The sequence below is a fragment of the Phasianus colchicus genome, chromosome 14, assembly GCF_987193195.1.
Source record: "Phasianus colchicus chromosome 14, bPhaCol1.hap1.1, whole genome shotgun sequence".
Classification (NCBI taxonomy): Eukaryota; Metazoa; Chordata; class Aves; order Galliformes; family Phasianidae; genus Phasianus; species Phasianus colchicus.
In genome coordinates, this window is record NC_143449.1 from 19,898,118 (window position 1) to 19,912,598 (window position 14,481).

Sequence of the window (14,481 nt, forward strand, 5' to 3'; positions counted from 1 at the left end):
GCCGCCCGAGGCGCCGCCTGCCCTGCCCGGCGGTGCGGGGGCGGTGCGGGGCTGCGGGCGGTGCTGCGCACGGGCTGCGGATTTACATAGCACCGCCGCATTCCCGCAGCGGCCGCCAATGGGAGGCGGCGGGGTGGGGCGGGGCGGGCGCTCTGCGGTGCCCGGGGCGTTCTTCGCTTTGCTCCACGCGGCGTGGAGAGTTCTGCCCACGGAGCGCGCGGAGTTCGGCGCGTCCTGCCCGGCGCGTCTCCTGCCCGCAGCTCTGCCCGCAGCTCTGCCAGCAGAGACCGCACCGCGCCGCACGCCCTGCCCGCCCTGCCCGGCTCTGCCCGCACCGGACTCAGGTGAGGCGCGAGGTCCGCGCGCTCTCCCCCCCACCCGCGTCGGTTCTCCGCGTCCCCCGGTGCCGCTGCCGCCGGCGTCGGCGCCGCCGCGGACACAAGACCGAAGGCGGGAGCTGCGGGCGGATCGCACCGCCGCGTGGGAGGGAGCGAGAGCGAAGTGAGAGCGGTGGCCCCGCGCGTGGGCCGCAACCGGCTCGTTAACTTCCGAGCGCGCGGCGCGGGGTGGCCGTGCGGGAGGGCGGGGGGTCCGAGCCGAGGGTGCGGCGGCTGCTGCGGGGTGGAGGTGCCGCTGCGGTTCGGGAGCCCCTCGCCGAGACGTGCCCGGGCATATCCCGGCGCGCTGCCGCCTTCCTGCGGCGGGGGGCGCCGGCGGGGACCGAGCTTTGTGCGCCGCGGCCGGATCGGGGTCGGGCGGCGGCGGTGCGCGTGGGCCGGGGGCGCGCCGGGATTCGGCCGGAGCGCCGCGAGTGGGTGTGAGCGACGGTGTGACGGTGTGAGCGACGGTGTGACGGTGTGATGGTGTGACGCGTCGCTGCAGGCAGCGTTTCCCGTTCTGGCCCCGCTGGATAGTTTGAGCCCGAACTTCGCCGTCCCGGCCCCGGGAGCCCCGGCTGTGGGCACAGGAGCGCCATTCGTGTTCATTTTCGCCTCACCCCCGCGCGAGGCTCGCTGCGGTGGGGCACAGAGCAGCGCGAGGTGCCGCATCACCCCGTGCCGGTGCCGTGAATGGCCGCTGAGCATCCCTAAGGGCACAGTACTGAGTAAGCGCTGATGGCAAATCGTCCTCTTTGTAAATGTAATTCTAATTGCACGATAGTTGTTCCTTCCTGGTATTAATGCTCGTGAGTGATTCTGACTGAGCCCATCTTTCAGTTTCATTCCCCAAATGGTCCCACAGCCCCTGGTGCCCCACGGGGCAGAGCCACTGCTGGGGGCTCAGGAACGCATCCAAAGGGATCTGAGTACAGACACAGAGGAGCAGGGGAGGAGGCAGGGGCTGGGCTCGGCCACGTGCACAGCGTGCAGTTGTATTTTCCGGGTAACATTTCTCTTTTCCCTTCCTTTTCATCTGCAGTTGTTATTTAGGGTTTTTGTTCTGTCCGGTTCTACTTTTCAGTCTGTTCCTGTGTCCCATCTGAGGCTGTGTTCGTGGCAACCAAGCACTGCTGCTCCCTAAGCCTGTTCAGTGCCCGCCCTGGGCTGATAATGGTTACTTTGAGGACATTTTTGTACCAATTCATTCATTTCCTCCTCCTTTTTGTTCTCTACCAGAATCCATTTGTTAGACACAAAAGAAATGTCTAAATATAGTTCCCAAACAGTTTAGTTGTCTTCAAAACTATATTTTCACAAGGAAAGGCAGATCAAAACTGTTGCAGAAGTAATTGGGCAGCAGCGTGCTGTCACTTTGCTGCAGCACTTTGAATCTCACGCAGTGAAACTCATTCCCTGCCATTCATAGTTTTGCAGTCTGAGCAGCAGCGTGGTGGCAAAGTTGGAAGGTTTTGCACATTTTAACACACTGGCAATATGTTCTGCTTCCCATTCCTGCTGATGTTCCTCTGGCAGTCATGGGGAGGGTCTGTGTGGCTTTCAGGGAGGCAGAAGGGCTTTGTCATTTGTTTTTATTTACTCACTGCTAATGAGAACCGTTGTCATAGTTATTAGTTAGACTATCAGAAATTATGAGGGCAGCACTATGAGGTTTTGGAAGTATGCTTCATTTACAAATTAAATGTCTTGATTCCAATATTGTTAAAATAGAATAGATCCCACAGCTCTGAATTTGATGCCAGGTATTGACAAAAGATTCCGTCCTGCTCACCAACATACTGACAAAGCAGCAGCAGCCCGGCCTGTGCTGGCAGCTGTGGGATGACTGTGGGTACAGTGCACCATGCTGTCCCAAGGCACGTGTGCCCACACTGCTGTGGGATTCCTTCTGCCTGTGTAACTTTCTCTGTTGGGGAAACTTCTAAGCTGAGCCTCTCTGCAGGAGATAGGCTGCAAGGGTTGCATCTGTATCTGCAAACCCTTCGCAAGTGGAGAAGCATATGTAAATGTATGAAAGAAAGAGTCTGTGCCAGCACAAGCTGTAGTTGCCAGAGAGTTTCTCCAAAAAAGATCCTTTTTCCATACATATCCCTTCCTTTTACTACCACCATGCCTCAGACGGCTGGCGGCAGGCAGCCTGGAGTCCCGCCTCCCTCTCCGTGGGTACCGGAGCCCCTGCAGGACACACGCAGCACTGAGCCTGAGCTGGGCGCCTGCTCCTCGTCCTCCTACATGCTGCACATGGCGGGTCCTAACTCGGAACCTGAGTGCTTGTCCTCTGACATTGGCACAGAGGTTCCTCTTCGCCACCTTCTGAGATGATGACGAATTTCCTTTATTTATTCTATAACGTCAGTAACCTTTATGCTATTAATAGGCTGTGATCGTGCCCCTCCCGAGATGCTTGCCAGATAAATTTAGCTCCCTTAGCTCCTCATCGCCCCATGTCTTCACATCCAATCCTCGCTGGCTCTCGCTGCCTCTCCTTGCAGCAAACGAGACGCTGCCGCGCGCGTGAGCAGCAGTGAGCGGTGACTCACCTTCTAAGCTTGTCCGGGGGAGACTTCATCCCTAATGAATCCCGATCGTTCCGACCCGGAGCCCGGCCATCTGTGCGTGCAGGGGCAGCAGAGGGGGTTGGACCCGGAGCGGAGCGCTCGGAGCCGCGTGCTGCAGATCCGGTGTCCGTGGCTGCCAGCAGTGCAGGGGGTGGGGGTTGCATGGGAGGCCGCGGCCGAGCCGCCCCCTTCCCGGGAGCTTTGCTGGGACCACCGCGGCCGAGCGCTGCCCTGGGGCTGTGAGGCAGTGCCAGGCTTCCCAGGTGCTCTTAAAAAGAGCATTCCCAGTGCTTCCTGCTCCTCTCCTGGCTGCTGCACCAGCTTTGGAGAGGAGCTGAATGAAGAGTGCAGCGGGGTGGATTTTTTTCTGTTTCATTATGTTGAGAACACACCTAGAATATACAGAAGAGCACAGGCAGCCCTGAAAGCTGTGAATGAGTTGGTCTGTTTCATAGCTTCAGGTTTTGTTGCTTGTTCTCAGTGACACTCCAATCCCAAGTGCTCCCACAGGACATACTCACTGGAGATAGAAATCCTGGCTCTGCTGAGGCTGGGGCAGCTCTGATGTTATTTTCAGCTGAGCCATGAATCCCTTCAGAAAGACTCTGGCTGTGTTTTGCCAGGAGATGGGTGCAGTTCTCCCGGCCCTCCAAGGCTGCTGTGAGTGAGTTCATAACACACTGACACTTCTGCAGTGCAGGAGATGAGCAGCACACGGGGCATCCCCTGCCTGGGATGCAGTGCCATGGCTCTGGTCAGAGCTCAGCTGCCATCTCCCTGAGCTGGGGCTCCTCTCTGTCTAACAGTCTGGGATGTCCCAGAATCCAGCAGAATCCGCTGACTGACTGCCAGACTGGCTTCAGTGGTCACTGTGTCCAGCTTCGTATTGGAGATGACATTTTTTCTTCCGCTGTGAGTAACGCAATGTGGCAGCAAAAGCACAGCTCCTCCAAGCCTTTCCCAGAAAGCCTCTTCTCTGCTTCCTGAGCTCTCGGTGCAGACTGCTGCGTGGGTGAGATCAGGCAGCCTCACTGCTGCCAAAGTGACATTCTTGGTGCATAAGAAGTGCAGGCTGTCTGCTGGCCGGTGTGGAAGCTTTTGCCCAGAAAAGGGCACGCTACTCCACCAGAGTGCTGGGACTTGTGTGAACTCTGCTTTCCCTTCCTCTCTTCAGGTACCAACACCTCCCAGCCACGATGGGCTGCCAGGAGACCGAGTACCTGGACGAGCACGGGAAGTGTGTGCAGTGCAGGAGCTGCATGCCTGGGCAGGAGCTCTCCAAGGTAAATGGCCTTTGAAGAACCAGGAATCACCCAGCACCAAAGCTTTCGCAGTGCAGGGTGGATTCTTTGCTAATTCTTGTTAAGGGGATGATCTTGGATTTCTGTACGTCGGGAGGAGCTGACACTCAATAGGAAGGGAAGGTGATGGGTTTCACTCACGTTGAATAGAAGGGCAAGAAGATGGAAGCAAAAATTGGGAGGGATTTCATGCTTCCATTCTATTTGTCCTTGTTCCTTTTTGCCAAAGAAAATGTTTCCTTCCAGTCAGTGGCCCCACGTACAGCTGCCTTTCTGCAGTCCTTCTCAGAAAGCTGCTCTCTCTTTCCTGAGCTCTCTGCACAGGCCAGGATGCAGGCTGGTGGGCACAGTGAGGCACTGCTGCATGGTCTTGGCTGTGGCACCAGGCTGTGTCCTGACTCCAGCAGTCCCTCTGGGTCAGCTCTGCAGGGCGTCCCTGCCCTCTGGCAAATGCTGCAGGGACCAAGGCTGCCTGTGAGCCTCTGCCATCAAAGCACGGCCTCCCCACAAGATCAGGTGTGAGGCTGCCTGCTCTCAGCTGTCTCCAAAGAAGAGGTGCTGTGCTCTCAGTATCACTTTGGGTCCTGAAGTGAAGAGAGAGTGAAGCATCTCCTCACTGCCATAAACCAAACCTTGTGTCTTGCAGGACTGTGGTGATGGCGTGGGGGGGGATGCGCAGTGCGTTGCTTGCCCTCCCAGGAAGTTTAAGGACAGCTGGGGCCATCATGGCTGCAAGCCCTGCCTGTCCTGCACCCTCATCAACCGCATCCAGAAGTCCAACTGCACGGCGACGGCCAACGCGGTGTGCGGGGAGTGCCTGCCAGGGTGAGCCAGGCTGGGCCGGGTTCGGTGCCGGTGGCACAAAGGGGAGCATGCAGGCAGGGGTTGGCTGGGGGGCCTTTGTTGGAGGGCATTTCTCTGCAGAGCCCTCCGCGATGAGTCCTGGTGGTCCTGAGCGGCGTCTCTTTGAGGACACAGCAATTGGAGCCACCAGAAGGGAGCCGGGAGCTCCCAGCAGAGCAGAGCAGTGGAAGGCTTCAGTCTGAGCTGTGGGCAGCAGGGTGGCCGGGCCCCAGGGGATGAGTGGCTGCAGACCACTGCAATTAGCGGCCTCCAAAGAGGAGGGTGGGAACCACACCCTGAGCACAGCCATACGGAGGACATTGTGGTTTCTGTGGCTGTTGACCTCAGCTGATTTTTTTAAGGAGTTTCTGAAGCCAGGACTGCTCTGTAAAGACAGCCCATGAAGGACCAAAGAGCTGCAGATGGTTTGCTCGTGAGCAGTGTGGTTTGTAACAGAGGAATGTCAGAGCTCAGGATTTTGAGTTTCTTCCCAGATGGAGTTGCTGGCTGAAGTTTTTTTTGTGGTTTCGTGGAGCCATTAATCACCACCGCCTCTGTTAGCAAGACCAGGGAGGGGGAGGGAGGCCGTCTCCGGATGATGTCACTCCTTGGCAAAACAGCTACAGAAGTGAAGAGTAGCTCTGAGCGCTGCTTAGCTGGCATCCGAGGGAGACGTGGTGCCTGGAGCCATCCCGGCATGCTGCAGCATGAAGGAGCTCTCGGCTGCTTCCTGCAGCAGGGCTGGCTCTGACCCTGCTGAAAACCCGCTCTGCTCTCTCGCAGGTTTTACCGCAAGGCACGGCTCAGTGGGCAGCTGGACTGGGAGTGCATCCCCTGCACCAAGCAGACACCCTCCTCCGAGCCCCAGTGTAGGTGGCACGGCCCTGGGAGTGCGGGAGGTGGGAGGACAGGGCAGGAAGCCACACAGAGCTGGCATGAGCATGTCAGAGCTGCTCAGGTGTGCTCCTGCACCGTTGTAGAGATGCTATTTGCTCTCTGCAACACCGAGCCCGTGTCCCACGTGGACGTGCTGGAAGAAGTGTGTTTATTACATGTGAAGGGGAATGGGGCAGGGAGGGTGGTCTGAAGCATTGCAGCCTCTGGTCAGGCTGTAAAGCTCACACTGCTGTGTGCAGGTCGGTCCAGAACAAACCTGGTGAAAGTGGCAGTCCCCACCGTGCCGCCACAGGACACAGCCCTGCTCGCTCTGACCAGCAGTGCCCTGGTCATCATTGTGCTGGTGCTTCTGGCCCTCTCCATCATTTACTGCAAGCGGTTCTGGAAGAGCCAGTGCCAGCGAGGTGAGTGTGCATGCCACACGTCTCCCTTCTGTCTTTGCTGTTTGCACACGTTCCATGCCCCTTCCTTGCTGGGTAGAGCATTGCCTCGAGCCTTGAAAGTCAACCAAACATTCCTCTGTTCACAGAGAATAAATACCTCATCCTGCTTCTTAGGAGGTTTCTCTTTTGCTTTCTTGTGTCTGCACAAGGATACTGAGGAGCCTCCCTGGCCCCTGTACCATAAGCAGCAGTAGAATGTAATTTCACTGTCAAAGTTGTCATTCTCTCTTGCTGTGGTGTCTCAAGGGCAGCTGGATGCTGAGTGGCTCCTGCAGGATGAGGGCTGGGAGGCGCCGAGGTGGGAGGGAGTGCTGCGCGGCCCCAGACGGAGGTGTCAGAGCGGCTGGGTGTTGGAGCTCCTCTCCAGCCGACATTCCCTGCAGCTGAGGGCATGCTGGGGCCACAAGCCAAGCCCTCGCTCACAGTGTTTCTCCTCTATGTCCAAGTCTTCCTGCGGACACAGAACTTCTCAGGACAACGGGCGATGTTCCCCACCTCCACAGTGCCCGGCAGGTTTCTATGTGAGGAGCAGATGTCCGGCCCCTGCTGCCTGGGCATGAAGAACCTCAGCCCTTGCTACAGGCAGACAGAAGGTACCGTGGCTCTGTGTGCTCTGCGGGAAGGGTGGACGCGCTGGGCTCCCAGTCTCACTGTCTTAAGAAGTGCTGAGACTTTGTGAAGGGGAGAGATCTGCGTAGTTTGGTGCTTCTCTTAAAAACCACATATAAGCTTTGTACCAGGCGTGCTCACGTTGGGCTCCAGCTGCTCCCAGCCTCTGCCCAGCTGTGACCTTGCTGTTATAGGAGTGGCACAGACAGGACGGAGCTTTGCAGAGGGGCTTTTGAGCCTCTCTGTGCTGGGCCAACGACTGAGGGTGCGGCTGGGAGGTGGGACGGGGCATGGCTGGGTTGTACTGAGCTGCAGCCTTTTCCAATTCCAGGCCCAGTAGAAGCGGTTCAGTTCATTTCAGAGGGAGAAGCCATCGGTCTCCAGCTGCCACCTGCCCAGCCTGAGCTGGAGCTGCCACCGGCCGCGGCGGGCAGCCCTGTGCCCAAGGGCCAGCTGGCCAGGAGCGGCCTGGAGAGCCAGCCGCTGATGCGGGGCTGTGCCGAGCGCCGGGCCACCGCCATGGCCGCCTCCGACCTCAGGTCGGGCACAGTGGAAGCCCTGACCCCGCTCTCCTCCTGCGCCTCTGAGATGCAGCACAAGTGGCCGCACACCCCGGTGGAGTGCACCGAGCTCGACCTGCAGAAATTCTCCTCCCAGATGGAGTTCGTGGGCAGTGAGCGGTCAGAGGAGGCGGGGAGCCGGGCAGCCCCCAAGGAGAGCGGCAGTGCGGCACTGGAGGCCGGCAGCGGGCTCAGCATGGGCCCGGCGAGGGACATGTCCACTGCCATGCAGAGCCCTGCCGTGCAGAGCCCTGCCACCGAGAGCAGGGAGCGGCAGGTAAGTCGGCACCGAGAAGTGCCCTCACACAGCCTGTGCCTGGGAGGCTGGTGCTCCGGGAGTGCAGGTTCCTGGCAGCTGGCATCACTGTGTCCGGGGTGACTTTGGTTACCACCACAACCAATTTGCCGGGTGTTTCATGGCATGTTTGGGAGCGGGTGAGGATCGCCGTCTGTGGGCCAGGCAGGAGCCCTGGAGCAGCTGGTTGGCTTGTTAACTCGCACAGGTTAGCTTGTGATGAACCCCATTATTAACATAACTGAAGTTCAGAAAATGTCTGCTTTAAAATAATATAAAAGCATTTATTGGCTATTTACTAGCTTAACTCTCTGTCTGTGTTTGTGGAAGCAGTTTGCTGCTGGGGGGCCCAGGAGCATCCCTCGGAGGCTGTTAGCTCACAGGGCAGCAGTGCTGGAAGGACAAGTGCCGATCCTTTGAACCTCTGTGATGGGCCTTGGAGCACTGATGGGCATTGCTGCTGCTGACACTGTGCCTAACCTTGGAATCTTTATCTTGCCAGGTGAATGATGCCCAGAGCCTTGTGACTCAGATCAGCAGTACAATGAAGGGTAAGTGGCTTTCAGCCTCATCTTTGTTCACTGTGTATTGAGGTAGCAGACAGATTTTGCAAAGGAGCTCCTCCAAAAGCCCATCTTGGCTGCATGGAGGTGCCACTCACCACAGGAGTTTGGCTACCTGTCATAACCTTTAGTTTCCAGGGCAGATTTTCTGTAGTACTGCCTGAAATGGCTTGAGGGTGGGTTGTCACTGTTACCAGCCTCTCCAGGACTGACCCAGCTCTGTGCTGTTATGCTCTGAAAGCAATGTTGGAGGAGAAACCTGCTATGGCAGGTAGATGTTCTACCTGTTCATCAGGGATGGGGCTTGAATCCAGCTACTGTTGGTTTTTCACCCAAGCTGGATGTGCTTTCTAACCCCACTTTGCTGTATTGCCATCCCCAGGTCTCCCCGTTGCAGAGCTGCCCCATTCCTTGGTACAGTCACTCGCTTTCTTGTTAGACCCTTCCTTGAACGGCGTGAAGAACTTCAGCCACGTGGCTCTGGAGCTGGGAGTCATGCCTCAGTTGCTGGGCCGGATTTCTGGATTTGAGCAGCTCGTCGCCCACCTCACCTACTCGGGAGACACTGTCACCATCCCTCGGCTGGCCCAGGCTCTGCAGCGGCTGCAGCGCTTCGACGCCCTGCTCCTGCTGTGCGACCACTTTGCTCTCAGCCAGATCCAGGGCCGCCAGTGCTAGGAGAAGGCAGGGAAGGGACAGAGGAAACTGCAAGCACTGTGTGTACTGGTACGGGAGAGGATCTGGTAGCCCTGTGGTCGCATCATCTCTCTAATGTGCATGTGGGAAGTATATGGAGATGGCCTTTGCATTGTGGAATAGAAGCATGCAAGGAGGAGCATCCTTCTTTGGTGAAGAGCAGAGGAGCTGGGGAGGTGACAGCACTGTGCATTCTCACTGCTCTCACTCCTGGGGAGGTTGTGCTCAGCTCCTGCAGTTCTTTTTTTCTTCAGCTGTACTTACTCCCATGTCCAGCAGCATAGCAATGTCACAGTTGCTGTGCCTGTTGGTGGGTAGTAAGCCCAGTACTTTGCAAGCTGTTGGCTTTGGGATCAGTTCTGTGAGGTCCTTGGTCATGGCAAATCTCCTTCCCAGCTCCTCCCTCTGCCAGCACAAGCCATGAGGGTCTCAGGAGGCCTCGGGGTGTCTTCCACACCAACAGTGCTGATGTTTGCTGGCTTGTCCTCAGTTGCGTACTGCTCACTGACAGGGCCAACGATCACTTCTCTCCCATTCCAGTTTTTCAGAACTTTTTCCTTTGGCCCATGCTTTGTTTTTCTGAATTCCTTTTCCTACTTTGAGTTGAATCTCTGTTCTCTGTATTTTGCTCTCTGTGCACTGGAGATGCAGATCCTGGAGGAGGACCTGCATGACCATCACTGTGTGGCTGGGAGTCACGCAGTCATTCTCAGTGCCACTGCAGCATTTGGCATGTTTAAGTTCATTTCCTTTACTTGAAAAGGTATGGTTTTCTTAAAGGAGTACAGTTTTCTTAAAGTAGTTTTATGTGGGTTTGTGTTGGATGCAGTGCCATGCTGCTCCCTGCCCAGGGCAGTGTGTTTGCTCCCCAGTCTGCTGGTGACCACCTGTGCTGTGCAGTGCATCCACCTGCTGCCCGCTCGCTGTGGCTCCAGCATTGCTGCAGGGTGCAGTGGAGTGCCAGAGGCTGGGACCCTTCACTGCCTTCTGCAGCACCGCAGGGTGCAGCTGGTGCTCAGCCGCTGCCAGGCACATTGGGGCCGGCTGGAGACCGAAGCTCATGACCGGGACTGCAGTGTGGGGAGTGCTGGAGTCCCTGTGCAAATCACAGCAGAACAGGCTTGTTTTAAGTTGTTTTTTTGTTTTTTGTTTTTTTTTGTGGTTTTTTTTCTGCCTAAAAATGAGTTAATTTTCTCATTTCTGGAAGTAGCTGTTAGGGAGGGAACACCCTTCCACATTTAATTTGCTCCTGATGGATTTGTCAGGGCTTGCAGCCATTTGGCCTGTGTGAGACTCCCTTTGAGTTTGGGCACAGTGCTATAGGGCAGCTTGCAGGGCTGCTGGCAGCCTCCCTGCTCTGTACCACCCGTGTCAGGGGCTTCCAGGGAGCCTTCTGACAAGTGGGGTTTGTGTCCCACAGCAGAGTGACTTTCAGCGGGACGCCGTGCCCTGCCTCAGGCAGCAGTGCCCACACAAGTCCTTCGCTCCAGGATTTTTGTCGAGGGCAAATCCCAGCACAGCAGGTGGGGAGCGGCCCTGCGGGGGCAGGAGGAATGCAGGGCCCCGTCAGCTGGGGGAGATGCCCGGCACGCGCCCGGCCCCGCCGTGGCGGGGATGCCTGTCCCAGCAGGGATGCCTGCACCGCTGAGGTCACGGCGCGGCAGCTGAGCAGTGCTGGTGGGAGCTCACCTCCCTGGCTGTGCTGTCTGAGCTGTCTCTCAGCTTCTCTGAGCTGAGGTCTTTGTGCCATGCCCTGCTCCAGCAGGTGCTACCGGGCCAGGCTGGGAGCTAGTTGCTGCATGGTGGGCAGGAGGTGTTCAGCCCAGAGCACACTGCCGATTGAACCGGGACAATGTGGTGCTGAGCCGTCTGTTTCTGCCCAAGTGTGCATACGTGCGTCTTGGTGCCTGCACCTCGTGAGCTCAGATCTTGAGCATCTCAGTGCTCTGACCAAACCGTGCTGTGAGTTGATAAACCCAGGGATTTGGGCAGCAAGGTGACCTTGCGGCGCTGATGGGAGGCCTTATGCTGGTGCTCACTGAGCCAGGACAGCACCCGATCCTATTGGAGATCAGTGAGAAGTGCCTTTAGGTCAGGGACATGGGTCTGGCTTCTCCAGTGATACACCAGGGAAAACAAGCCTGTCTTGTTTCTCCACTCTTTCTACACCATTTTGTGCCTGCTGAGACCATTTCCTTGCCTGACTTTCTCTCCTTGCCCAGATCTTGCTGCTCGTACCTATGGGGTCTGGTGGACATCTCGGGCCATTTTTGTCCTTCCTGGTGCTGCTGTCTCCTAGCAGCTGCTGCTCACAGCCAGATGGCTGTTGGTTCTGTGTGCCTGTGCCCCTGGGGCTGTGGGACACGCTTGCTGTGTGCCGTGTCCTTGGTGAAGGCTGCAGCTGGCTCTGAGCGCTGCGTCCCCCCCCCCCCCCTGGCTGGCTGTGCTGTCCCTGGCCGCTCCAGCGGTGCGGTGGCTGCCAGCAAGTGGCACTGTTCCACTGCCGGGGCATCCCCAGGCTCTGCCTCTTATCTGACCACAGTGCTTGCAAAAAGTGCACGACTTTCTGGGAACACAGCCCTCCCTCAGATCTGCCCAACAGCAGTATTAATAGATGTTCTGGTTTGTTTTTTTCCTCCTTTTCTCTTGTTAAATGCTGTTAAGATTTGAACGTGCTCAGGATGTGGTCAGATAACGGGAAGCATGGCCAGCTCTACTGGATGTACCATTTTCTCTCCCGCTGTTTATATCTTCCAGAGCTGCGGTTGTTTCATTGTTCTTTGCTTTGTGAGAACCAGAGATGTCAGTCAGACCTTGCACCCTTTTTGGCTGGGGCTAACCAGGCTCTGGGGATTTGCTTGTTCTGTTACAGAGCCATCAGGGAAAGTGTTTCTGATGCAAATACAGCCCAGGGATCCGGGGCTAAACTTTTTTTCTTCATCTGAGGTTCATCTGCAGCAAGGATGGAGTATTGGATTAATCTCTTAACAAAATCAAATATTTAATCTCTGTGGACACACTTCACAACGATGAGTTCACCTGTTTGAGCAGGAGCGATCATGCAGCTGAGATATCAGCTGTGGCTCAGGAGGTGAAGCCAGGCTGGTGCTTCACACTGTGCCTCAGGAGCTCCTTTCTCTGCCCATTGGTGGGGACCAGGCTGCGGCTGCTGCCCCTGCAGCACTGCAGCGAATTGGGAACGGAGCAGTTAATGAGAGCACAGCAGTGCGGGCTGCAGAGCCTCACAGGAGCAGTGGCTTCCGTCCCTCATGCCCTCACTGGGCATTTCTGCTGACATAGGTGGGCTCTGGACAGAAAAATATTTGTTTTTTCCTTCTTCATAGAAATCAGCCCCATTCTCATAATAGTTTTTAAGGGGAACTTTGATATTTTATCTGTTTGATGCCTGAGCAGTATTGCTCACGCTCAGAACCTACCTCTGCCGCGGTGCTGAGGAGGCGGCACGCAGGGCCGGTCGCCGCATTTTAGCTGTTTTAACTTTATAACTTTTCACTGTGCTCGCTGCCCCTGGGCCATCCGGGGCCCTCAGGGCTGCTGCTGCAGCGTCACTGTGAGCCGCTGCAGGCGGTGCTCCATGCATTGCTGTGCTGCAGTGCTCTGCCACAGGGCTGCGTATGGCCGCCTTCAGCCTGCGCCGGCAGCGGGCTCACATCAGCCACAGTCATGCAGGCCACGCTGTCAGAGCCTGCAGGCTGCTCCTCACCGCCCAGCTGAAGCCCTCAGAAGAGGGGGACTACGGGAGCCCAAAGATGGGGCCATGAGACTGCAGCTTGGACACGGGCAGACGGCAGCCATCGCTGGGCAAGTGGGCGAGTGTGGATTTCTTTAGCTGGGAACCCATAGGCTTGATACTTGACTTCTGATTTTTCTCCTTAATAGTATTTTCAGCACAACAATTGGAATGTAAGGGGAAGAAGTTCCCATAGCGCTGGATCTTGCATTTCAACTTCAGGAAGCTGCTGGTGCCAAGCTGGCACGGCTCAATGAACGTTGAAAGAAATAAAATAATTCAGCATCTGTGCAAACTTTAGTTGGAACTGAACAATGGAAACACTCTTGGGCAGTGGGATTTCTGCAACGGGCAATTGTTCTGACACCAGGCTTGTCTGGAAGTCTGATCTACAAGAAGGATTTAACGATGGGTTTCAGTCCAGTGCTGTTCTGAAAGCTCCTAAGCACACTTAAAAATAGGCATGTACATAAATCCTATTAAAGTGAACAAGTAATTAGTACATCCTTGGGTGCTATTCCTGAACAGGGTGTGTATCAGAATTGTACCTTCACTGTCCTGTCCCGTGAGCAGGCAATGCTGCAGAAAGCTGTTTGATCAGTATGGGCACACTTTCAGAAGTCTGCAAGTGCTAAGGAGAGATTCACTACAGTTTGTTTAGATGACTTAACATTGCAGATTCTGGTGCTTTTCTGAAAATAAATAATGTTCTATAGCCATGGTTTACCTCTAGGAATACTTGTTAATTTTTATGGTAGGTGTTATTTTGGTTGTGAATGGGTTATTTATATTTTTGTAAATCCTACGTCATTAGCATTATAATTCTGAAGCTTAGTTGTTTCCATTGTTGGTTTTTTGGGGGATGTTGTCTGTATTCAAATGAAACAGTAGCTGAAGCTCTTAAGTTTTTATTAAATACGGGGTCTTTGTTCCCCACATTCCACCCAGACGTGGTGCTGTGTACATGTAGTTAAATAAATCCCAGAGGTGGAGGTGCTCGGTGAGTTCTCATTGGGGCTGTGCAGGGCTGGGTGAGGTGCTGTGCGGGGCTCGTGTGTCCCCAGATGTAGGGGTGGGAGGGCAGCAAACAGCCCCCAAACGCTGCCCAAAGAGCCGCGCTCTGCAGCTTCGCCGAGGAAAGGGTGTTCTTCCAGCTCCATAATTACAGCCCTCGTTAAGTCTGTTCATGCCCCTGCACTTGGTCTGCTCTTCAAAATAATTATTAGAATGAAGGATATGGTTTTCTGTTTCAATTAAAGCTATTATACTTGCCCAAACTCTCTCATGCTTCATAGGTTCTTGTATGAATGCAGCTTGCTCGTGGCATAAGGAACACCCGCCTGCGGTCCAGCGTGCCTCACTGACTGCATCTGCACCAGCAAAGCAGTGCAGGAGGCACCAGGAGTGAACACAGGCCCAGGAGGAGGACAGCCTGCAGTTGCCTTGGTGGAGCATGTGCCATGTGGCAGAAACAGGCAGGGAGCAACCTGGGGCTGCCAAAGCCCTTGGGAGTGCCCAGCAAGGCAGCAAAGCCACCCATAGTGCACAGAGCAGGAGCTCTGCCAGG

General features: G+C 55.9%; 1 protein-coding gene across 3 annotated transcripts; it reads left to right on the forward strand.

The window, feature by feature from the left end:
• Nucleotides 1-160: 160 nt before the first annotated feature.
• On the forward strand, nucleotides 161-14,191 carry EDA2R (ectodysplasin A2 receptor). Of its 3 annotated transcripts, none has more exons than XM_031593963.2 (9): nucleotides 161-344; nucleotides 4,131-4,239; nucleotides 4,904-5,082; nucleotides 5,884-5,969; nucleotides 6,237-6,401; nucleotides 6,887-7,033; nucleotides 7,381-7,886; nucleotides 8,407-8,455; nucleotides 8,850-14,191. In XM_031593963.2, exons 2-9 carry the CDS (start codon nucleotides 4,153-4,155, stop codon nucleotides 9,143-9,145), a joined length of 1,515 nt encoding a protein of 504 aa, XP_031449823.2. In that variant the 5' UTR covers nucleotides 161-344; nucleotides 4,131-4,152; the 3' UTR covers nucleotides 9,146-14,191. The 3 variants fall into 3 exon arrangements, with proteins under 3 accessions (XP_031449823.2, XP_090006675.1, XP_090006674.1); XM_090150549.1 differs by lacking the exon at nucleotides 161-344 and adding an exon at nucleotides 482-501; XM_090150548.1 differs by lacking the exon at nucleotides 161-344 and adding an exon at nucleotides 825-3,868.
• Nucleotides 14,192-14,481: the final 290 nt, after the last annotated feature.